At 38.7% G+C, this 25,493-nt stretch overlaps 1 protein-coding gene across 3 annotated transcripts in view; it reads right to left on the reverse strand.

Moving 5' to 3' along the window:
• Positions 1-25,493, reverse strand: part of MITF (melanocyte inducing transcription factor) — a 1,359,897-nt gene that overhangs the window by 1,010,882 nt on the left and 323,522 nt on the right. For all 3 annotated transcript variants that reach the window (XM_044077898.1, XM_044077896.1, XM_044077895.1), the window contains exon 2: positions 20,481-20,561. In XM_044077898.1, coding sequence (XP_043933833.1) covers positions 20,481-20,561 — 81 coding nt within the window. The remainder of the gene's footprint in view (positions 1-20,480; positions 20,562-25,493) is intronic.

Below are 25,493 nucleotides of genomic sequence, written 5' to 3' on the forward strand. Positions count from 1 at the left end.
AGCATAAACCACTGGTTGCTGCAGTAGTCAGCCCACACACCATAACCCACTGGTTACTACAATCAGCTGCAACCCAGTAGCCAGAGAAGGCTCTAAGATCAAGAGACCAAGCTGAAGACCTGATAGTTGACTAGAGAGGAAGGACAAAATTTACTCAGGGGTTTAGCTCCCCAAGAAGAGGGGGAAATAGATGGAGTTGAAGAAGAATGGCAGTGCCACAAGACAGCATGTGTGAAGACTACAGAACAGATATGTGGCTGAGTTGGTTATAGAAATAAGGTACATAAGGAAAGCTGGTGGTGGAAAGCAGAAGTCCAAGAAGTCATCTAAAGAAAGAAAGAGTGCAGGAAAAAGTGGAAGATAGAAAAGGCTAACCAAGCTAGTGGCTAACAAAGAAGCTAAGAAAGGAGTTGCGATAGCAAAGAACATGGCATTAGAGGCACTCTACCAGCTTCTGGAAATTGATTTAGTAGGTGGCACAAAGAAACTGTATCAGGTTGCAAGGCAAAGACAAAAAGATAAAGATGATAGGCACCCTTCATAAGGGATGCCAGCAACAACCTGTTCACCAGTTCATAGGACATCAAAGGCACACAAAAGGAGCATTTCTATCAGCTTCTGAATGAAGAAAGCCCCACAGAAGCAGTACTGCCCCAGAAACTGCCTACAGTGAGAGAACAGGAGCCCACCATAGAAGAACAGCACTAAGGGAAATGAAGTCAGGGAAAGCAGCAGGCACAGATGAGGTCACAGCAGATATGATCAAGATGCTAAGTGAGACAGAGGAGAAAAGGCTCCTGAGGGTACTCAACAGTGTGGAGAGAAAGGCATATCCCAGATGACTGGAGAATAAGCATACTCGTGTCAGTGTACAAAAACAAAGGGGAAATCCACAACTGTGGGCAGTACAAAGGCATCAAAGTCCTATCATATTGCATGAAAGTTCTGGACAGGGTGACTGATAAACTGATACTCAAAGTGGTAGAATATAAGATGGGAAATGAGCAGTTTGGATTCAGATCAGGATGCAGCACAACTGACCCAATGTTTGCAGTGAGACAGATAGTTGAGAAGAAGCTAGAGATGAGGAAAGAGAAGAAGTGGGTATTCTTAGACTTTGAGAAAGCATATGACAAGTTCTCAAGAAAGCTGATTTGGGCAGTACTGTGGTGGTTTCATGTCCCAGAAACACTGGTAGAATTAGTGCAGGCTATGTACAAGGATCCGATTATTCAAGTACATACAGTATTCGATCTTCTGAGCCCACTGCTGTACATACTGTTGATGGACTACATTAGCAAACAGTTTGTAGGGGATGGATCAACAAAGTTGCTGTATGCAGATGATGTGGCATTACAGGCAGACTGAGCAAGAACCTCAGGAAAGAATGGAATGTAAAACTGATGTCACGCGGGATAAAACTAAGCACAGATAAAAATGTGATAATGGCAGCAAATTGTGGAAATCAGAATGAAGCTGAGAACAGAGACAGAAGGAAAGATAGTGGAACATGTAAATAGCTTCAAGTATCTGGGAGGGGTGGTTGAGGAGAAGGGAAGTCTGAATGAAGAGGTCAAAGCTAGAATCAGAGAGGCTGCAGCCAAATGGCATAGAGTGTCAGGTGTAGTGTATGGCAGAAAAATGCCAAAGAAACTGAAAAGTAAAGTGTACAAGACAGTGGTGCAACCAGTACTACTGTATGGTACAGAAACGTGGGAGGTAAAGGCAGAGCAGATGAGGATGCTAGAGGTGATGGAAATGAAGTGCCTGAGAAGGGTGGTAGGATACACTCTGTCGGACAGATGAAGAAATGAGGACAAAAGAGCAGAAGCCAAAGTAAATCCAATTGCAGAAAAGATCAAAGAGAACAGATTATGATGGTTTGGACACGTGCAACAAAAACAGAAGACAATCTGGTGAAGAAGATTTGGGACAGACATGGAGCAGATAAGAGGAAACAAGGACATCCAGCAAAGAGGTGGATGGATTGTGTGAAAGAAGATCTGTGGCAGTCGGGTATGAGTGTCGAAGAAGGCGGGAGTGTGGCATTGAATAGAGAGAGACAGTGACAGGTAACATGATGCCCTGACCCCATGTAGAAAATGGGATAAATGGGACTGATGACGATGATGAAAAAGGCATATGATAAACTGCAATGTTCTTGCTATTAACTGATTTTATTTTACTTACTGATTTGTTAGCAGATTCAATGGTGCAAGTTAAATGGACTACTTCCACCCATGACTTTAAAAACGGTGGTAAAATATAACAGAGGTACTTAAACATAAAGTAATACTGATATTTTTGAAGAAATCATCAACATTAAACCATATGCAGTAGAAGAATGATGCCACAATATGAAGACAAGATGATCAATTTCAACAATTGGCTTAGTTACTGGTGCCATTCAAAGGGGATCCAATGCCTGTCAGCTTGGGATGATATGCTCGACAAGCCACGATGCTTCGTTAGGGATGGCTTGCACCTGTCACCCCTGGGCTTTCAGATATTGGCAAAGGCTCTTGCTACCCCCATAGTGCCTTTTTTAGGCAAGGCTCAAAAGACAAACCCACCTCCATAGGTATCACAAGGGATAAGAAACTAAGAGTAATGCTACTCAACGCCAGAAGTCTAAACCTCAAGATGCACGCACTCGAAACTCTCCTTAGCATGGAGAACATCGATATCTGTGCAGTAACAGAAACCTGGTTCAGGGCTCCCGAGAGCACCCCAGCACTACCAGGTTATACCTCATACCATGCTTTTGGCCCCAAAACTTGGACCGAACCACAAAGGAGGGGAGTATCGATATTCATCAAAGATACCCACACCTCCAGGTTGGTGGCAAAGCACGAAGCATCAGAGACTATCCATGTGCAACTAACAGTGGGTAAAACTGCCTTCCGGTTTATAGCCTGCTACAGACCACCCTCCCAAACCCAGGAACCCCACTCGGCCTTCCTGAGAACACTGGAAAATATGAAGGTCTCTCCAAACACCATTATATTGGGCGACTTCAACTACCCAAACATAGACTGGGAGCATTACTCTAGCTCCAACACCCTAGCCCAAAGGTTCCTAGAATTTATAAACTCAAATGCTGTGGAACAACTTGTTACCACTCCCACAAGAGGGGAAAACATACTGGACCTGATCATCACCAACATGGGGACTCTGTGCTCCAGACAAGAAGTGTATCCCTCACTGGTAAGATCAGACCATAAACTAATCTCACTGGATATTCACATCCCAACCCCACCCCCTGCCCAGAAAACCACTGTGAAAATCTTCTCTAAAGCAAATTTCACACTCCTCAAAACCGAGGTGGAATCCTTCAAAGCCCCCGGGCCTGTGGAAAATATGGCCCAGACCGCAGAATCCTTTATAAACGCATTCTATGAACACCTTCAGGAATGCATGGATCATGCGATCCCAAATAAAACCAAGACCCAATCCTCCAAAGGCAGACGTCCTGTCTGGTGGACCCCAGCCATAAACAAACTATACAACAGAAGGAGGAAGCTACTAAATGATAGAGCAAAATCCCAAAAAGGAAGGCATCACTGATCAGTATTAGCAAAAAACTACGGGCACTCATAAAATTGTCTAAGGCCAGCTTCGAGAGAAAAATTGCACAGGACACTAAGGATAATCACAAGGCTTTCTTTAGTTATGTTAGGAACCTGGGTGGTAATTCCCAGATATGCTCAGAATTAGTCCAAAATGACAAAAAATACACTGAACCCACAGACACTGCCAACATCCTAGCTGCCAGGTTCAGCGCAAACCCCCCCCACCAAAAGGGCAAATATCTAACCCAGCAGAGTGCTGCCCCCCTGACATCTCAGATGCTCAGGTAAGAGCCGCCCTCACCAAAGCAAAAAACACAGCATCAATGGGTCCAGACGGTGTCCCGGGCTGCGTCCTACATGAACTCCAAGAAGAGCTAAACCCAAACATAAAACTACTGTTCAATCTCAGCCTTACTACAGGATATGTGCCCAAAGAGTGGCGTACAGCAACAGCGGTCCCTCTCCATAAAGGTGGTGCCTCAACGGATCCTGGAAACTATCGCCCCATAAGCCTGACTAGCTTGGTCTGCAAAGCTATGGAAAGGATCATCATGGACCTCATAAATAAAGATATTGGGGACCTACAGACACTGGATCCTACCCAGTTCGGCTTTGTTAAGGGCAGATCCTGCCTCTTAAACCAGGTTGATTTCTTTGAAATAGTCACCAAGGCGATTGATGGGGGGAAGGTGGTCCACACAGCCTACCTGGACCTCGCAAAAGCCTTCGATACAATACCCCACTCGGGCATTATAGATAAGCTCACCAGCTTAAATATAAACCCCTATGTCACTAGATGGATTGCAAACTGGCTCAAGGACAGAACCCACATGGTTAGAATTGCTGGAGCCATGTCAGACTCCAAACCAGTTACAAGTGGTGTCCCACAAGGCTCAGTCCTGGGACCTCTCTTGTTCGGTATATATTTCTCGGAGGTACAGGCCAACACGGAAGGACTGTGGCTGACCAAGTTCGCAGATGACTGCAAACTGGGCGCCATAATCGACTCTCCAGCCGACACAAGCATCCTACAAAAGGGCCTCATAGAAACAGACAACTGGTGCCAGAGCTATGGCCTCAAGCTAAATGCCAAAAAGTGTATAGTCATTCCCTTTGGCAAAAACAAAGTGCCCACAAATTACCACATAGGTGATAATCCATTAAGTACAGAAGAAGTAATTAGGGACCTGGGGACCCAAGTTGATAGCAATCTCTCATTTGACAACCACGTGGCCAAAGTGGTTAGAAAAACATTTTATATAGCCCACCTAATCATGAAGGGATTCACATCTAGATCAGGGGAGGTCATCGTGCCTCTTTACTCATCCCTCATCAGGCCCATAACTGAGTACAATGCCCCTTTTGGGATGTACCTTACCAGACACCTGCAGCAACTGGAAAGACCTCAAAAGTTCCTCACCAAGAGGATCAAAGGGCTCAAACAGATGCCATATGCTGCCCGTTTAAAGAAACTCCAGCTCTACTCAGTGGCATACCACCTGTTCAGAGGCGATCTGTGCCTGACGTATAAAGCCATGTCCAACCCGGAATTAATGGACATGCTGCACCTCAGAAAATCCAAATCCCATTGAGCTACGTGCTCGAGAGACTTGAACCTCAGCACTGAAATAAATAGGACATGCTGGAGGGACAGATTCATAACCCAGAGGCTCCCTTCACTCTGGAATAAAATCCCAGTCTAGGTTAGGCAGAGTCCCTCATTGACTCTCTTCAAGAGGAATCTTGATGAGTGGATGGGAGATCGTAGGTTTACCCCGGGTATCACTTCTGTGTCACTGTTAGACAGAGGCACAGTATACTAACCTCGAAAAAGGGCATAGCAAAATAAATTTAAAATGGGTGGCGAAAGCCAAACACCTTCTGGCTAGGCTTATAAATGCCCTAGGGCAGATAGCCTAGTATGAACCTATGAACCTATAAAAAAAAAAAACGTTAAAAACACTGCATTTGACAACCCGGTCTTTACATTAGGCTTAGAAATTAGTTATTTAAAAATTACAATATCAAATTACTAATTTACATCAGTCAAGAAGCATCTTAGTGGTGTGTGTGGGTGTGTGTGTGCATGTGTACGTGTGTGCGTGTGTGTGTGTGTGTGTGTGTGTGTGTGTGTGTGTGTGTGTGTGTGTGTGTGTGTGTGTGCCACCTATATGTTATTAGGGCAAATCAAATCGAACAACTATTCTATAAAAAATTCAAGCACTGGTGGTGTGCTGGCAACAAAATTTAAGCTCTCAAAACAGATGCAAAATGTAGCTAGAAGACACTGCATCATGTGGTAAACATCTAAATGTATTTTTCCATTTTTTATAGTTGTATGGTAATTTTAGAAAAAAAGGAAGCCTACATCTTAGTCAAACAAAGGACAAAAACAGTGCAGGAGATCAGGTGAGTGACACTGTGCTCCTTCTTGATCACTACAGTTCCCTGGTGTTCTTAACCACTACAGATCTCAGGTGTACAGATCACACTGATGAAATGAAACTGTGGATGCTTAAATAAATAAATAAATAAATACAAATATCAGTGCAGGCAGGGAAAGGGGAGAGTGGCGAATGATGTGCATTGGACAGACACATGCTCAAGAGACAATGGCGTGTGCAATATAATTTACACACACAAGACAGTGTAACTGATGGCAGAAGCCACATCCCATTGTGATGAGATCACACGTAGGACTGCATATCTTACAGATGAATTTTTTCTTCTAGTGACTGAACCAGATAGGTTTGCATAACTAACAATACTGCAACTATGGAACTGTCTTCCGCTCTACACAAAGCAAAGTACTTATCTTACTCCACTGAAATGTAGTTTGGACGAATAGATGGGAAATGCATATTCACCCCTGTCCCTCATGGACAGAGGAAGTATACTCACTGTTCAGCCCATCTCTGGCTTATTCATATGCAAAACATAAAGGCTAAAAACTACCATGGAATGTAAGACTAGTCTTCTTAAAATCCTCACAGGTAAATAGTCCAGTGAGTAGCTATGAACATATGAAGCCATGAACCTGAGTCATTATTTCATTCCATGGCACAAATTATGGATTTCTAGGGTCTACTGTGGAGTTAAAATTTTGACATTAACATTTCTGGTTTTGGACTTTTAAGCTGTCAGAGGTGAAGCCTAGAAAGCAAACACAATATTAATATAGATGTTTCTTATTTGCTGAATTATCTGCTCCAGAGTAACCAATACCTAGCACGGACTAAGACTTTTTTTTATCTTGCTGGATTCTCTTGCCTGAACATTACCTGAAACTAAGTATTTGCTACCTAGCATTACAGACTGATTAACAAAAGTAAAGTAAAGAAGCTGATTTAAGTGATGCTGCATGAGAAGCCATCTGTTGATCCATAATTACATACATTTTAGTAATACATATGCAATAATATGAAGGACATGCAGTTCTAAAACAAAGGCTAACATGATTCGCACAGGACAGTGTACAATTAGCGAACAATGCTACCACTAATCACATTCCCTAAGCTCATCCTGACATTTCTTGATGAGCTTACAGGCAATAAGATTAAACAAAGAGAACTATATAAAATATGAATTGCTGGAGAGGCTAAACAAAAATGGCTTACTAATAAGAATGATTTCCTCACTATCTTCTCCTCTAAACTGTGTCTGGTTCATTGTGGAAACCCCACATTACATACAATAATCAGGAATATTTGAATAAACTTATCTGCTTAACATGTAGAATATGAATCAAAACAGGTATCGTCCTGTTCAAGGTTTATGGCCATACAAGCATTTAATATAAAATGAATCAAAGAGTCTAACAAAATGATGCCCTTCCACATTCTTTACCATGAAGTATCTCATTACCATTCATTTTTATTCTCAAATAAAAATATAACAAAATAAAAAAGAAAATTGTTTATTAAATTCAGAAAAACCCATGGGATTCATGAACACTTTGCCTCATTTACCATATCAAAGAGTATTAAAAAACAGGAAATTAGTGGTCACTTGCAGCTAAGCTCAACAGAATGGGCTGAAAAATCAAGCAGATCATCTTAGTGATGAGTGGAATATCTACAGAGAATAATTCATAAGATAAACTAAAGCTTCACATGAACCACATATAAGCACACCAGTCAGCATGTAGTTTGTAAAACCAGTCTTCCAATAGATTTTGTTGCTTTCAACTCCTATCGAAAGATCTTTATATTGACTACTATGACTTCTCACTGAGCTCTTCTTGCTTGCACAAGAATTTTCCTTATCTCTTAGCCACGTGGAAGTCCCTACAGCCTACTAGATTCCAGTCTCTGTTCGCAGTTCACTAGAACTGTTGGACTGGGCCTACATCATCAGTCTTTGGCACAGACTTGTTTAATCTCATTCATCTTTCAGTACTGATACAAACTTCTACAGTTTATACATCACTGTTTTAAAATCTTATTAGAGAAGTAGATACGTTTTAGAAGACTTGATATTTATTTTGGGATGCCATATGGTTAGGAAACCCTGCCCCATTGACCACCCAGTTACAGGGCAAATCATGATGAATTTTTAAAAAGGGATACCACCACCCTTTGTTAACAGTTTAACAGAGGTAATACCAGTGAATCAATTATAAATCCAGCAACTGCAAACTGACATCATGGCTTTAACACACAATCTAACAAAAAATGTTAACAGACACTAGGAAAAAATAACACAATATTTAAGGACAACACCATATTACAATAATTTAGAAAAGAACTATGTGGATCTCAGAGTTATATAGTTTAACTACTAGCTAGTTCATTCCAAAAGATACTAAACCTGTATCTGCCTTAAACTTTTCCTACAGAACTCACTGTATGCTTTGCTTGCAATATACTGTGAGGATAAAAGAATAATACAACACAGTGAAAGTATCAACATTAAAATATGTAATCTCTGCTAGGCAGTGCATGAGCATACAGTGTATTCATGAAATGGATGGGGAATATGCAACACATTTTATCCGACTCAAAAAATTAGCAACAGCTTAAACATTTCTGAAGTAAAACCAAACTCTCTCTCTACATACTTATATATATATATATATATATATAGATGTATATATATATATATATATATATATATATATATATATATATATATATATATATATATATATATATATATATATATATATAAACATAAAAAAAAATAATAACCAGTAAAAAAACACATAAACAAACTAGAGCTACAGTACGTTGTGCACATACTTCTTTATCAGCACTGTAAAAGTTGCTGCTTGAACTAAAAATAACAAGAGAGTAGCTTGTGCTGTATTGTTAATGAATTACAGTTACGCCTGCTAAGTATAATTTTGTGTTACTGACATGAAGTCTTGTCCAAAATGGCTTATAAAAAGCTACCATTTTTTAGGTTTTCCATGTAACAGGTACAGTTTCCTTCCCACGGTGTTCTGAAAGTAATAATCCATCTAACATTCATTAATCATGCTGACTGTTCATAGACTACAGTATGATACTTTGCAGATTCATAACTCTGATCATGCAAAAATATACAGATGCTGCCAGATAAAGACTTTTACTCCACAGTCCTATGCAGCTGCTTCCTCTACCTTTCACTTTTGCAAGCCATCCTAGGCACGTTTAAACCTTCTTTTGGATTTGTATTCCCTCATTCCCCTGTTGGTTCATTCACCAACCCTCCATCATGTCAGCGTAGTCTCATACTTTTTATATCAATATTTTAAACACAAATAAAACATAAAATCTGCACCTCAGCATTCTTCACCATTGTAATATGATACAATCGCAAACTTGAGCTTTCCTTTAATATAACCTCAAAAACAGATTGTATCAATTGTTCACCGATGAATCTCAACTACATTTGTAAACATGTTTAGTATATGTCACCATATTTTAAAATTGCACTATGTTCTACAGCTGTTTTACATCTATGTTTTATTCTTGTCTTACGTCCTCAGCTGGACTAATGTTTATATTTAAATGCTGTGTTTTTTAACTGTATAATGCAAGTAATACTTAATGTGGAGCTTGTCTCCCCAGGCCTCCGCTGAAAACGGACCTGTGTCCAGTCGGACTGTCCCGGTCAACAAATGTAAATAAATAAATAAAAAAACATCAAGCCAGAAAAAGACAGCTACACATCTCACATTACACATTTACTGCTCCCTCTTACATTTACCAACATCTGTTCCTCAAAAGACTTACTGACCCCTGCCCTTATCCCACCTTACTTTAACTGATCCTAACTATGCACTCCAGTCCCTCAGTTTTTCATACAGTAATACTTCCTGGCTACTCTGGTGGTATAAAGGGATAAAGTCATGACTATGGACCAGATGGCCAGGGTTCGATTAACATCTCAGGTGACTAAAAGAGTGGCAAGGAGGGATGGGCAGACCTGTGAGCATCTCCTGTGTTGATCACTAGTGGAGGCCACAGACACCATGCTGGTAGGCATGCCTAGAAGAGAGTAATAAGATGGAGACATGGCTGAGCTGCAGCTGGGATAGGGCAATACACCGAATGTCTCCATTGCATGCCTGCCCCTCAGGCATACCCGTAGGTCCACAAAGGATAGGGGAGGGCAACACAAGTGCTCCAGAAACCAAAACCCACTAGCTGGATGCATGACAGTGTGACTCTCCACCCCCCACCAAGGACATCCTTAGATTCACTGCTGGCCCCAGTAAAATTTGTAGGCATTGGACTAGAGGCAGAGTGGAATGATGGCAGATCCAGCAAGAATGTGGGTCACTAGGATGACTGTCCAAATGAAGCAAAAAAGAGCAAAAATTATATTTCCTGATGTGTCTCTTATGTCACTCCATCCCCAAAAAATATCTGTTCTTCTGTCTTCCTAACCAGTCTTTCTCTTTAATAAAATCCTGTCAGCTTGCTATTTGATGATGCCATCCACAACACATTTCCTCTTTCATTTTTATCACCTATTGAATGCACGTCCATTCTTCTAAGGCTTACAGTCTTCCCCATGCTTCCATTCCTCATTCTACCTTATAACTTTCCATTGTGTGCATCCTTAGCAGAATTACTGTTCATTCCTTAATACAATCTTCAGAAACTGAAGTCAGTCCTTAAGATCAGGCAGTACTAGGTCCCTGAACAACAGCAGTATGCTATGGGCATCTCCAAAGTCCACGCTGATGTCACTGTATCTCATTATTCGGGACAACATTGTCACTACCCTCTCACAATGCTGCAGTAGTCTGTGTAAATGTGACACCCAGCCATTTTTATCTGTTTACTCTAGAGGTAAATGGTCTAACATACAAGCCAATCTTCACAGTTCATAACCTCAAAGCCAGTACCTATGCGTCCAACTTGCAAGTTGTAGAAGGTCACAGTGGAGGCTGTCTCATTTGTCTTTGCTCATTGTCTATGTCATTATATGACTTTTAAAATGGCTGTCCTACTGTGATGTCTAACACAAACAAGCTGAAAAGGACTACTACTAGAAATGAATACTATCATATGTCATGTCATCTAATTTAACAACTCATCATAAATGCTAGCTTTGTCTCTTGTTATCCAGACATTCTACTTCTAAGATTCCTCCTAGGATGAGGTAAGGCTGGCTACTTACTGGATTCTTCGTAGGATGAGATAAGGGTGGATACTTCCAGGATTCAACCTAGGATGAGGTAATATTGGCTACTTCCAGGATTTTTCCTAGGATGATATTAGGTTGGTAACTTAAATGATCCTTCCAAGGAAGACCTACAGCTAAGTACTTCCATGATTCTTCCAAGAATGACATAAGTCTGATTACTTTCATGATCCTTTCTGGGATGAGTTAAGTCATTTTCTCACAGCTGGACTCTCTTTTGTGCAAAGGGACCACTGCTGCAATTTCACATTCTGAAAACTTCCTGAATCTAGGTAACACCATTCAGCAGATCCTAAATTCTTCAAGCTACAATCCATGTTTCTACTAAAACTGCAGTGGAATAATACTCTGCCCATAAGCATGATGATGATGATGATGACGATTTTGTTTCTCAAGCTTGTGGCACTCCTCAGTATCTCTCTACACCCACCTTCCTCTCCAAGACATGCTACTGGTTACTTTAACACAAATATAAACTGTCTCTGGGTTTGCAGTATGGAACATTTCTCCAGGAGGCTCTCCCTGAGCTCAACGGAACTATTCCAAATAAAATATAATAAATAATTATTTATTATAATAAATAAATAAGCACATAAATAAACTAGTAAAAATTATTTACTTTCCACATTTACTACCAGATGACATTTCCTTGTTTTATAACCTCTTCTTAAAAGTGATCCGCACAGTTTACTTTAAACAACCTAAATTATGGTTACACTATTTTAGTCCCTCGTTTAGCACGTTTTTTTTTTTTATTTTATTCTGTATTTTGATGTACAGGTATATGAGTATAAGTACATGGTGTGGTTTTCTAAACCAAGAAAATTCACTACTCAACAACTTCATCTGTGGCTATATAGCAAACTATAATTGGTTGCCAATCAAATTCATTATAATTTATACTAACCATACCTTCTTAAAATATTATCATCATTGCTTCCAATACTAAACAATAAAAACCTGAAAATTGCTTTACTCTTAACAGTAATATAGTTCTTGCTGGTGAGCCAGTCTCTGTTACGTTACACTTCACTACATTTGCCTGACAAGAGAAGATGATAAGCCTTCATAGTCTGCCCTTTAAATGCACTTAACATTATACCTCCCTGCCATCCTGCCTTCTCACTTATCCTTTTACCATCTGTTCCATGCACTCTTCAGTGTCACTGTGGATTTCTTCTCCACCACCCACTCTTTTAAATCATCCCATGGGCCTACACCACTCTCTATGAAAGCATGACTTTGGAGAGTGACGGAGGGGTTAATCCCTATAAAATTCCATTAAAAATGTTAGTCCTCTCTGCATTCATCAGACAGAGGATAATGCATAAGAAGAAATGCAATACATGTTTTTTTTTCACTCCAAACCCTTAATACACTCAAGCTTATAATTCTATTTTTGTACATTTCCAGTTCACACCCATACTTCCTTATAGCGTCCAGACATTTTTTTGAGACTGACTTCTTTAACCAAGTGATTTATCAGCTAATAACAGGCAGTATTAGAAAGTACAAAGAGTTATTAACAAAATGGCACTAAGATTGCTAATCTAGGATGTTTTACAGTAGAGAAATTAATCAATTAATGTGTCACATATTACTCATATTTTCATATTTATGTTCATATTATCATAACTGAGAGCCCTACCTGTTTTGGAGAGACAAAGTACAAAATGCTCTGGTGGGAGAAAAGAAAATTCATTATAAATTTCCATTTATTCCTAACCCAGGGGATTTTCAAATCTAGGTGCTTAGGATTTCCCTTTCTCTTCCCCCCTTGGCTGACCTGATGTGACTCACAGTTTACCACCACTAGCATACTGCAGCTGCTGCATAATGGTGTCTACAGGCTTGCAATTTGGCTACCACTCTCTCAACAAAAACTGTTTTTCTCCCAGCAATTAAACAGATTACCTCCACTAGCATACTGCAGCTGCTGCATAACGGTGTCTACAGGATTGCAATTTGGCTACCACTCTCTCAACAAAAACTGTTTTTCTCCCAGCAATTAGAGTAGGTTACACATATAAAAACATTTGTTAAGCTTATTCTTACAGTGCTGTGTAACTAAGCGAGTCACTATTTTGGTCAGCCATAGGGCTCTTTTCTACTTGAGTGTTTACATCCTTCCCCTGTAACTAAAGTACACTGACTATTACATTAGTGTCTCTGACCCTAATTTTTATAAGTATACCTTGTACCTTTCTGGCTTTCTATACAACCATAGATTTCCTGTATCAAAGTTTTACTTGTCTGACATTGAACAAATAACCCTTGTAAAAATACTCAAAAGTGTATACTGTTGGTTTGTCTTTCCTGCTAAACATAAATAACATTAAGTGCTGAGTGCAGGTTTTGGGCCCTTACATTAAACTTACCTCTGGTGTGGTGTCTTGAGTCAATCAAGGTCCACCTCTAACCACTACTACTGCCTTCTCCCCCCCCCCCCACAGTTTTCCTCAAACAGGTTAAACTGCAACAACAGTAATTTCACCCTGCACTCCCTCACATAGCCCAGAAAATTATACCCTGCAGCTATTAATTTAGCCTGCAAGTGTATATATAACATATAGATTAAAAATAGCCTAAATTTTGGTGTAAAAAGAAACAAATCTAAATAAAGCCAAAACGTTACCTTAACATGCCATAAGCCCAGGGAAATACTTGGAGTCAGTGTTAGCCCCGCTCCGCTCGCCCTTGCTGCGCAAATGCAAACAAGTAAAAAAATACTAATTACCATAATGCCTGCACTGTTTCTATTTTACCATCTTACTGCCTATGAACAAATACTTGACCATGGTATTCACTACCCACAAGGTCAAACAGATGTCCACGACTGCACCCATAACACCAAACACTGTGCCATCCCCAGCAAACTGAATATACAACCCTCAATAATATATCACCCCTGTAAAATCACAAAACACGATCCTAAAGACAAAGACTATATAAAACTAATAAACAAACTCCAAAAGCTTAGAATATCCTGTCACTATAACACATGGGGATATTCATCCCAACCCTGGCCCACCCACACACATTAACCTCCACTCCCCTACCACAACCCCCACAGTCAAGCTACTCCTTTTTATTCCCACTAGTTCCCTCCTAGCATTTCATCTAAATAATAGAAGTATTAACAATAAGATTCCCAACCTACACGCCCTCCTAGCAACCCACTCCCTAGACATTATGTGTCTTATGGAAACCTGGCTAAAACCTAGTACTACCAACAGTGAGATACTACCCCCAGGATATAATATACACCAGTAAGACCATGCTACTAAGAAAGGAGGTGGGATAGAAGTCCTTTACAAAAACACTCTAACTGTTAATAAAGACACCATTCAACCACCCCAATTCAACAATGCTGAACTCCTCATAACCACATTACAGATTAACCAGTACAAATGTTTAAACATCGTCTGTGGATACATTCCACCAGGCAACAACTTAAATACCCTTGAAGATATCCTGTACTGGTTAACCACTATTTATCCCCAAGAAACTATAGTTCTTGGTGACTTTAACACTGACTGGCACCCCTAGTCCTCTGAACCCCCCTCACTTATATAAACTTATCTGGGTTTAAACAGACCATAACTTCTCCCACTAGGATAAACAAACTGACCAACAGGGAAAGTATCCTAGACTGGATCCTAGTTAACAACCAACTCCAACTGTATACTGCTGGCACTCTCTCTGACAACCTTAGCGACCATTTTCTAACCTATATCATAAAACATAAGGTAGGAAACACTTACCAGACCAAAAATAAAACAGTGAGAAACAGAAAAAAACTTGACACTGCAATATTCCTAAACGAACTACAAACAGTTGACTGGTCAAAACTAAAAATCTACCATTAGAAGAGGTTGTAACTCACTTTAACACTAAATTCCTAAGTATCCTTGATTCCCATGCACCAGCACGTACAATAAAATCTAGATCAAACACAGCACCATGGCTCACAAAAGAGACCAAATCTAAAATCAAAGCTAGAAACAGAGCATGGGCCAGCTGGAGAATAACCAAAGCCCCACTTGACCTTCTAAAATATCATCAATTCAGGAATGACACAAAAAAATCTATTTTACTGGATTAAAAAAAACTTCTACCATAATCTCCTACAAAAACAACCCCCAAAAGTTCTGGGCAGGCTTAAATCTACTACTTCATCTAGGACATTCTACCACCCCAACCTCGACTAACCATACCCATAGCTCCCCAGAGACCATAGCTAGTGCTTATAATAACTTTTTCACCGAAAAAATCCAATCCCTAGCAAATCACCTAACCTCCACAAACTTAAACCACACACCTAATTTATCCACAAAATACCCTGAATTTAGCCTCCAACCAATATCCACTAGTTTTATCAAAATTCTCCTAAAAAAACTAAAACCTACCACCCTCGCTGCTGACCTCCTCCTTACAGAGTACCTACAAATAGCTGCAGATAACACTGCATATCCCATATCTATCCTTATCAACAGAACCTTATCCAAAATGCTATCCCCTCCCTCTGCAAAATATCCCACATCATCCCACTCCATAAAGGTGGTAGTTCAATAGACATGTCCAACTACAGACCCATTGCCATTCTTTCCCCACTAGCCAAAATAATGGAGAAATGTGTACGCAAGCAACTAATGCAATACCTTACACAGAATAACTTACTATCCAACTCCCAGCATGGCTTCAGGCCATACCACAGCACCACCTCAGCCCTCCTTTCCTTTACTAATGCCATAAACAATAACAGAAATGACAATAGGCTAACCTCCGCCCTCTTCCTTGACCTATCAAAAGCCTTTGACATGGTCAACCATGAACTTCTCATTCTTTCTCTAAAATCCATTTCCCTCACCAAGCACACTATCCAGTGGTTCCAGTCCTACCTAACTGGTAGACAACAGGCGGTACTCTGGCAAGGCAAACTCTCCAGTCAGCTACCTCTTACACCTGGTGTCTCTCAAAGCTCCATACTAGGCCCACAACTCTTCTCTATTTTTATCAATAATCTTCACACTGCTATCTCTAAAGCTACCTGTATTCAATATGCAGATGATTCTACTCTCAACTGTTCAGCCACCTCCCCATCCGAACTACAAATCTTAACCCAAAATACATTTAACACTATTGAGAACTGGCTCGAAAACCAACGCCTACTACTGAACCCCAATAAAACTAAACTTCTACTCTTCACCCCCACTAGTAGATCTGCCACACTTTCATTTTCTGTCAAGTCTAACAATGGCACCACTATCTCCCCAGATCAACACATTAAACTTCTAGGGGTTATCATAGACATTAATCTCAAATTTGACCTACAGGTCAACAAAACCATACAGACGATCAATAAGAAGCTTGGATCACTGTATAGAAGCAAGTCACTCTTAACCCCACTGGCTAGGACTGAAATCGCCTGATCACACCTACTCTCTACTTTTTTATATGCCTCACCTGTACTCTCAAACCTCAATAAATTCGAACTAAGTAAGCTGTCTTATACCTACAGCCGTATTGCCAGATTCGCCACTGGCTCTGCCTATATAAAACATCACTGCCAGAACCTGAAACAACTAGAATGGCTAGAACTGCCCAGCTTAATTCAATTCAATCAACTCCAAATAGAGCACAAAATTCTGTACCACCCTAAAGATACCCTCTGTCTCATAAATATTATTAAGCCATATAGCAACCTGAGATCCCTACGGTCAGCCGACAAATTACTGGTCCAAACCCACAAAGCTAATAACTCAGCTGGTGAATCCCTGTTCACCATGTTTGTTGGCAAAACCTGGAATGCCTTGCCAAACTATATAACCCTACAATCCTCCAACAGTCTCTTCAAAAAAAACCTCAAACAGTATCTCAAACTGAACTGGCTATGCCCATGTACCAATCCGGATGAAGTTATAAAACAATAGCATAATCAGTAAATATCATAGCATAATCAGTAATTATCATAACATCTAACTACATCACCATGCTATGTATCCAATTTTACTTGTAACTCTGTCTGTCATGAGAACTGTGAGTCCCTACTAGGGACTAACTGTGAGTTACAATCTTACTTGTAATTGTGTCTGTTCATGAGAACTGTGAGTCCCTACTAGGGAACACTTCTAAACCAATGTACATAATGTATATTACCACTTTGTTTTTTATATATTCTAATTGTTTTTTAACTTCTTGTGTAACCTTTGTATGTCTGTCCATGAGAACTGTGAGTCCCTACTAGGGAACACTTCTAAACCAATGTACATAATGTATATTACCACTTTTTTATATATTCTAATTGTTTTCTAATTTCTTGTGTAACCTTTTGTATGTTTGACTATGTGGAGCTTTTCTCCCTGGGCCTCTGCTGAAAATGGACATGTATCCAGTCAGACTATCCTGGTAAACAAATGTAAAATAAAATAAATAAATAAAAATAAATAAATAAATTATATCACATTATACCTGAGAAATTGCAAGTTTGTTAATAATTATGAAAGTAAACAATATTTCCATACATACTTAATGCTTAAAAAAACAAGTGGCTTGCAAACTGATGCATGACATCAGGTGAAACTTTAGATATTGTTGAAGAAAACTGTCTTTGATATTTTCTCTGTAAGTTGCATAGGTCTATATCACGTTGTCGAAATTTTAAATGTTCGAACGTCATATAGTCGACACCATATGATCGAACATTTAAAAGTTTGAACGTTTCAACGGAGATCTCCTTACAGTGCGGAATGGGAAGATTTCCCTTTCCTGCACTGTAGATCTCAGACTTGGTATATTTAAAGAGTGGGGGGGGGTGCAGGGGGCTTGTCCCCCCTGCTGAAAAGATTCAGGTAGGTTTTTTCTTTGGTTTATTTTTTTTATTACATTTTCGAACTTTTAAAAGTTCAGTTATAGATTCATAGGTAGGTAATAGGCTATCAGCCCAGGGGCCCTAAGTAAGCCTAGCCAACAAGATTCCCTGTCTTACGCCACCCAATAAAGTTAATTTCCTGTGCCCCTGTCGAGCAGAGTCACAGAAGTGATCCCAGAGGTGTATTTCCTATTTCCCATCCACTCATCAAGATTTTTCTTGAAGAGTGTTAATGAGGAACTTTGCTTGACATAGATGGGTAGCTTGTTCCAGAGTATAGGAAGTCTCTGGGACAGGAATCTATCCCTCCAGCATGTCCTGTTTATTGTGGTGACAAGGTTTAGGTCCCTAGAGCTGTAGCATGTCCAACAGCTCTGGGCTTAACATAGCTTTATATGTTAGGCAGAGATCTCCTCGGAGTAGGTGATATGCCACAGAGTAAAGCTGGAGTTTTTTGAGACGGTTACTGTAGGCGTCTGTTTGAGGCCAGTAATCCTCTTTGTGAGGTACTTCTGTGTCCTTTCCAGCTGCTGCAGATGTCTTGTGAGGTACATTCCAAAAGCAGCGTTGTACTCTATAATGGGTCTAATGAGTGCCGAGTAGAGGGGAACAATGACCTCTTTCTTCCTGGATGAGAACCCTTTTGTGATGAGGTGTGCCACATAGAAGGATTTCCAGACTACTGTGGCGATGTGATTAGCAACGGAGAGACTACTGTCCACCTGGGTCCCAAGGTCTCTTATCACACATTCGGCATTAAGTAGACTGCCGTTTATGTGGTAGTTTATGGATACAGAGTTTTTACCAAAGGGGATGACAATGCACTTTTTGGCATTGAGCTTGAGGGTATGCCTCTGACACCAGGCATCTGTCTCAGCGAGACCCTTCTGTAGGATGTCCACATCATTTGGGGACTCGACTATGGCTCCTAGTTTGCAGTCATCTGCGAACTTCGTTAGCCAGATGTAATATAGACGCAAGTTGCACATCTATAGTTATATTCAGTGTACACTTAAGCATATGTTTTCATAGTTTTGTAAATATCTCAATAAACATACAGTCACAGAGGAATTTCTTGTTGTCACATGAAAGCTTTTGCCTGGTTAACAAAAATGTTCAGATGATATATATGTCTAGGTAGTACAGTTTCCATGATATGACAATTTGTTTGTGAATGTTTAATAAAAATATAATTTGGAGTTTGTGAGCTTTGTAATATATTATAATATTTATGGAAAACACTATTGTCACTACAAAGAATATGTCTTACTGATAACACTGTTATTTGTATAGTTTTAATAGCTATTATTGTTCATAAAATATTTACATTTGTTTAACTTATGTGTTTGAAGTTTATTTTTCAGAAAATGCACAATATGAGTGTAGGTTGCTAGAGGTGTGATATTCCACAACACATGGATATTAATGAGTTAAACAACTGACAAATGCAATCTGTAATTCACAAGCTACAAAATGACTTCATAACGAATGCAGTGCACATCATAAAGCGACTGGTAGAGGATATTCCAAACAATACTGTCAGTAAACCTACAATAATTCATAATAATGTTACCATCAGCACTGAAGGTGAACTACCATTGGTAATCAGCTATTATAAAAAAGTTATATAAGCAGTTATAGTTTTAACCCTGTCCATACCTCTCAGCCTCTTACAGCAAGAAATATAAATAAAAGTGGGTAGAGGCCCAAATATAGGAACAATTTTTAAATATTGCTCTTACAAACTTAGAAAGTTGATAGAATAACAGGTTTTACATTAGCATGAATTTTCTGAAGAATATGAAGTCTGAAACTCAAATGTCTGTCATTATTTTCTAACTTCAGTCTTTAATGATTTGCCACCAATTTGTCAGAAAACCACAATTTTATGAAAAATGGACCAAAAATATGAGATCAAAATCTGGACATTCTGCAAAAATCTGTACAGTTGAAATGTATGACCCTGACCGTTCTTTTAAAACATAATGATACAATACCGATTTTTTTTAGAAACACTCTTTGAGCGTTACGAAAGGCTACATTTTTGGTGTTTCTACCATGTCTTGTTTGTTTCACCATGTGATATTAGGAACATTCATTTATTTATTTCTTCCTTTTATTTAAACATTTTTTTTGTCTTTCCACAGTTAAACCATTTCCCCCGAATGCTACAATTTACATTTAAAGGTAAAACAATACACTTATTTAAAATACATTTTGTGGCTACTAAGGCTTACAAATAAATGAAGGTATGCCTACAACCACTGAAAGCCTGAGTACATGCTAAATAAACACATATTTATCTTCTCATTTTTATAAATCGTTGTTCCTCCTTTACTACTCACTAATAGTTAACAATGTCATAGAAAAACCTCTGATTTTTTTATAGAATTACTTACAAGTAACATAATGGAGAACTCTGTGTCTTGTCTGGAAGGGATGGTGTTTTTTCTCTGCAGTTCAAGCTTTTGTCAGGAAATCTGTAAATAGAAAAAATGATTGTTTAGATCATTCTTTCATTTATTCGGGGGTTTTTTTTATACCAGTTTACTAGTCCTGGAGCCTATTTCAGTACTCCTTTTTGCTTCAAATACCAATACAAATGGCATAAAGTGCACAGGTTCAGTTTTCCTGTTTTCATTATTACATAATCATCTCAGTATCTCTGTCTGATTGGAACATCTGTCTTGCAAACTTTCTATCATATTCACAGTCTAAATTATCTCAAGGCTGTAGGAGTTAACTGCTTTCACAGTATTATGTAACAACCCTACCAAGTGAAAAAGTAAAGACAGAACTAGTTGAACAAGATAGGCTGGCAAAATATTTGTTCATACTCAAGTGCAAACAAACCTCCCAGTTTATTTCCTAGAATCCAGAGACACTGCTGTAAATACCATGAAGTACATCTATACTGCAAACAAATTAAATTTTCTTACAAGAACAAAGTTTAGGAAAGTATGCTACACGTGCTACCATTTAATCAGCAATTACCAAGTTTTTGAAACTAAAACAAATAGAAGGACATGAGCCAATTCTATATCATGACAATTTGCACAGTCTCGGTCTTGCCTTAATCAATATAAATTCCAACTCAGATCTCCACTGAAAATATGCCATCGGCGTAGTGGGACTAACCCAGTCCAAAAAAGATAAATAAATACATAAGTAAAATAAATTAAATGTACTCTAGTACTCAAGTTTTAAAAGTTCACATTTTAAACATCACAAAACACACATGAAAATGCTACTAATTATAAACCAGGAATAAAAAATAGTCAAGGCTCTACATGCAGAGGTATTTCTATGATTTAGAAGGAGCTGCTACCAATAGTAGCACCAACAGATACCTCAGGAAGGCTTTCATTTTTTTATTGTTTTGGTAATTTTCTCAAGTTTACATCACCATAAAAAGATGAATGCTTATAACTGATGCTGTTCAATGTTTATCATTTGATAATGTGCAAGGAAAGTTTGTAGTTATTTCATATCACATCTGAATGCCACAGTCATCTCAGCTATTACAAATTAATCCAAATAAATTTTACTAAATATTTTAAATATAACTGCTGCAAAAGTAAAGAATAAACAAGGATAAAATTACTCATTTAAAATAAGTGCTACAAAAGACTAAATGAAAATTTGCAGCAAACCAGTCCTTAATGCACCACCTGAAAATAAAATCCTTACATTTTGTCTATCTGTTATGACCATGTAAGACTTAATGCTTCTGATCCATGTGGAATTCCAATCTTGCAATAAAATAATACTAAAAGTGACAGATACATACTATAACCAGCAAAAGAAAATGACACATATGCCAAATTCTCTAAGATTTATGTTTTACTAAGACATGTACGTGCATGAATACTTACAAACATAAAATTCAGATAAAATGCAAACCAAAAAGTCCAGCAGTAACCAGGTACATCTGTATAAAAACAGAACCAATCCAATAAAAAAGAGTAAACAGAGGCAAGGCTCCAGATTCTTTAGCTGATTTATTCACACAAACACAAGCGCTTTCACCAAATGCTTCTTCAGGTGTATATCAAGTAACACTCACACACCTGTACTTATATCAAACATTTAAAAATCACATGATCAAAAGGTTAAGAACATTTAAAGGTATATAAATACAATAAAAATGTAACCACAATAAAACGCATGGTATTTCCTATCTAAATAAAAGGAATGCGCAAATGCAATATATAGTTTATAGACCACATGAACACATAACATGTTCTATCTATGTAAGGGTCTATTCTTCAGGATGGGTCTCATCGGTACATGGTCATTGAGGCCATGCCCTGCATTCGCTCTTAATCAAACAATCCATTTGGCCTCTAAGTTCTCAGTCTGAGTCCTAATATCACCACCCCTATGATTCTCATAACATCTTCCTAACACCATAAATTTGAAAGTATGTTGGTCATGTGACTCTTTAACATGTTTTGCTAGGGCATTAAATGGACTACCCTTCTTAATGTGGTAAATGTGTTCCTTAATTCTGTCTCTTAGCAATCTGTCAGTTTTGCCCAAGTAGAATTTATTGCATACTTGACAAGTAGTAAGATAAACTACATGCGAACTATCACACCTAGCACTAATTCTTAGTCCATATATCACACCTGTATCAGGATGTTTAAATTCCCTGTCCAGAGTGATAAAATCACAAACTTGGCACCTACCACACGGTCTAGTCCCTGGTGTATCTATAGTCCTAATTTGATCTTTGGGTGTACACAATCGTCTCCTTAATGATTTTTTATTCTTGTAGGTAAACTGTGGATGTATTCCTACAAGGTTATTCACTTGTTTATCAGATGTTAAAATGTTCCAGTGCTTACTTTTGATATCAATATACTGTCTTATGTTCCTTGAGAAACTGAAACACATTCTAAGTGACTGCTGGTTTTGTTTCTTATAATCCCCATTATGAATAACGTCTCCTTCAGACTCTGCGAAGTAAGGCTTAGCTCTACTGTGTCTAAGATTCTTTACTGTTTCTATACTGTTATTAACAAGCTGTTGATCATAACCTCTCTCTATTAATTCTGTGCTTATCAATTCCATTTGTTCTTTAAAATCATCTTCCTTAGCATTCATTCTGGAAGTTCCATAAACCTGGTTGTGTGCAACATTCCTAAAGGTATACTGAGGATGCATGCTGTCCTTCCTTAATAGGCTGTTTACATGGCATTCCTTCCTGAACATTTTAGTATTCAGTGTGCCATTAGATTCTTGTATAACGGAAACATCCTAGAAACTGATTTCGGTATAGGACCAATTCACAGTAAACCTAAGGAATTGTGTGAAAGCATTAATGTAGTCCACAAAATTCATCAAATGCTCCGGTGATCCCCTCCATAAAAGGAAGTGGTCATCTACAAACCTTCGAAAGAATAATATGTCATCCTTAAATGCACCCCTGACCAATATAACTTGTTCCCATTGTGACATAACAGCATTTGCATAACTGTTGGCACATGATGTTCCCATGGCTACTCCGTTATATTGCCAAAAAAATTTATCCCTGAATACAAACACATTATTCTCTAGCACCAACCTTAGCAGTATCCTTATCAGAGTTACCATGTCATAGTCATATTCTGTAGTTTCAAGCATCAGTTCAATCACATTATTGATCCCAATATCATTTGGAATGACAGTGAAAAGTGACACCACATCAAGAGTAACTAATAACATTTGTTGCTCCTGTGGTTGTTGTTCTCTTTCACAAGTAAACTTATACAGGTCTCTGATAAAGTGTTCAGTATCTTTCAGAATATAAGTTGACCGACCTATAAGCTTCCTAAGAAATTTCTATGTGTAAATAGATATTGATTCCATACACAAATTACTTCCAGCCACAATGGGCCTCATGGGAGGATTCTCCCTATTTTTGTGCATTTTGAGGAGTCCTTGAATCATAGGGGTGGTAGGATTAAATATGAGAAAGTACCTTAACACATCTTCATCTATGAGACCCATCCTAGCTGTCTCTCTTAATTCATTATGCACATGTTCAATCATTCTTTTAACTTGTGATGGTGTAATAATTTTATAAAATGTATCATCATTCATTAATATAAACATTCTTCTATCATAATCTTTTCTGTCTAATATCACAATCTGTCCCCCCTTATCTGCAGGATGTATCATAATCAATGGGTTCATTTGCAAATTAGTTAATGCTGCAAATTAATTCTTAGTTAAATTATGCCATTTACTATTATATGAATGAAATTTTTGTGCATGATATACCCTATGAGCGTCTTCTAGGCATAACTGCTCAAATGCATGAACCAAGGAATTTAATTTAGGTAAAAACAGACTGGGTTTCTTAAATACAAAATCTTCATTTTCATCATTGTCGGAATACATTATTTTCAACATTAAATTTCGTATGAACGATTTAATATCAAATACAACTTCAGTGATATCAGAATCAGCGACTGGAATAAATGAAAGACCTTTTTCCAAAACATTGCATTGATACTTGGATAAAACATATGTAGATAAGTTAATTATCAGTTTCTGTTGTTCATAAAGGCTTTCTTGATCGTGTAAGGACTCACCGTTTCTTCTGGGTACTTCCTTTTGGTTCTGGTCATGCTTCTCCCCCTCTGTTGCCCTCAGTTCAAACCTCCTTTCCCTCGGCTCACGGACCTGTCCCTGGTCGGAAGAGGAAAAGTTAACCCTGCAGGTCGCAGGGTTTCTAAAAAAGGGGATGAGGCCTTCCCCAGTTCCCCATCTGCCATGCCATTCTCTTCCTGATGGACCTGTACTGTAGTAGTGATAGTTTTCCTTTTCGCTCCTGTTGCTTCAACCGTTGATGTAACACAACCTACGTTGGCGGTTGCCTGGGACCTTCCCCCATCTATCTCCTGGATCGCATCAGCGTCTAGATTGGCGCTGGACTCTGTAATGGCTTCCTGATTGGTTGGAGCGGTCATCTCAGTAACAGAAGCACGAGTGTTGGTGTTAATTCTATTGTTAACCACTCTTAGCCACATGAAGACATGACCTTGTGAAAAATCATGTCGGTCTCTATGTAGTTTCTTTAGTTTAGTCTGTAATAATTTGCAAGAGTAAATGAATACTATTTCAAGCATGTCATTCATCGGCTTCATTACTAAGTCAGAACCATACTTTCTGCACAAGTCAAGATATTTGTTTTTGACTAAGCATAATACCATGGATTCTACTCTTTCAGCAGAGGCAGATAGCAATTTAAGATAACCTGCACTGGTCTGTAAATTTATTTTCTGCCATTCACTTAACAGTGAGGAATCACAGTCCATTTGAGCAGGCATCTTAAGGATTCTTAGCCCACGAGGTACAATGCCTTCGGCAATGCATGCTTGAAGGTGAAACATTTCAAACTGTGCTCTTTTTAGTTTAAACAG

This window comes from Protopterus annectens, chromosome 7.part0 (assembly GCF_019279795.1).
Source record: "Protopterus annectens isolate FY-2018-M chromosome 7.part0, PAN1.0, whole genome shotgun sequence".
In the NCBI taxonomy this organism is placed as follows: Eukaryota; Metazoa; Chordata; order Ceratodontiformes; family Protopteridae; genus Protopterus; species Protopterus annectens.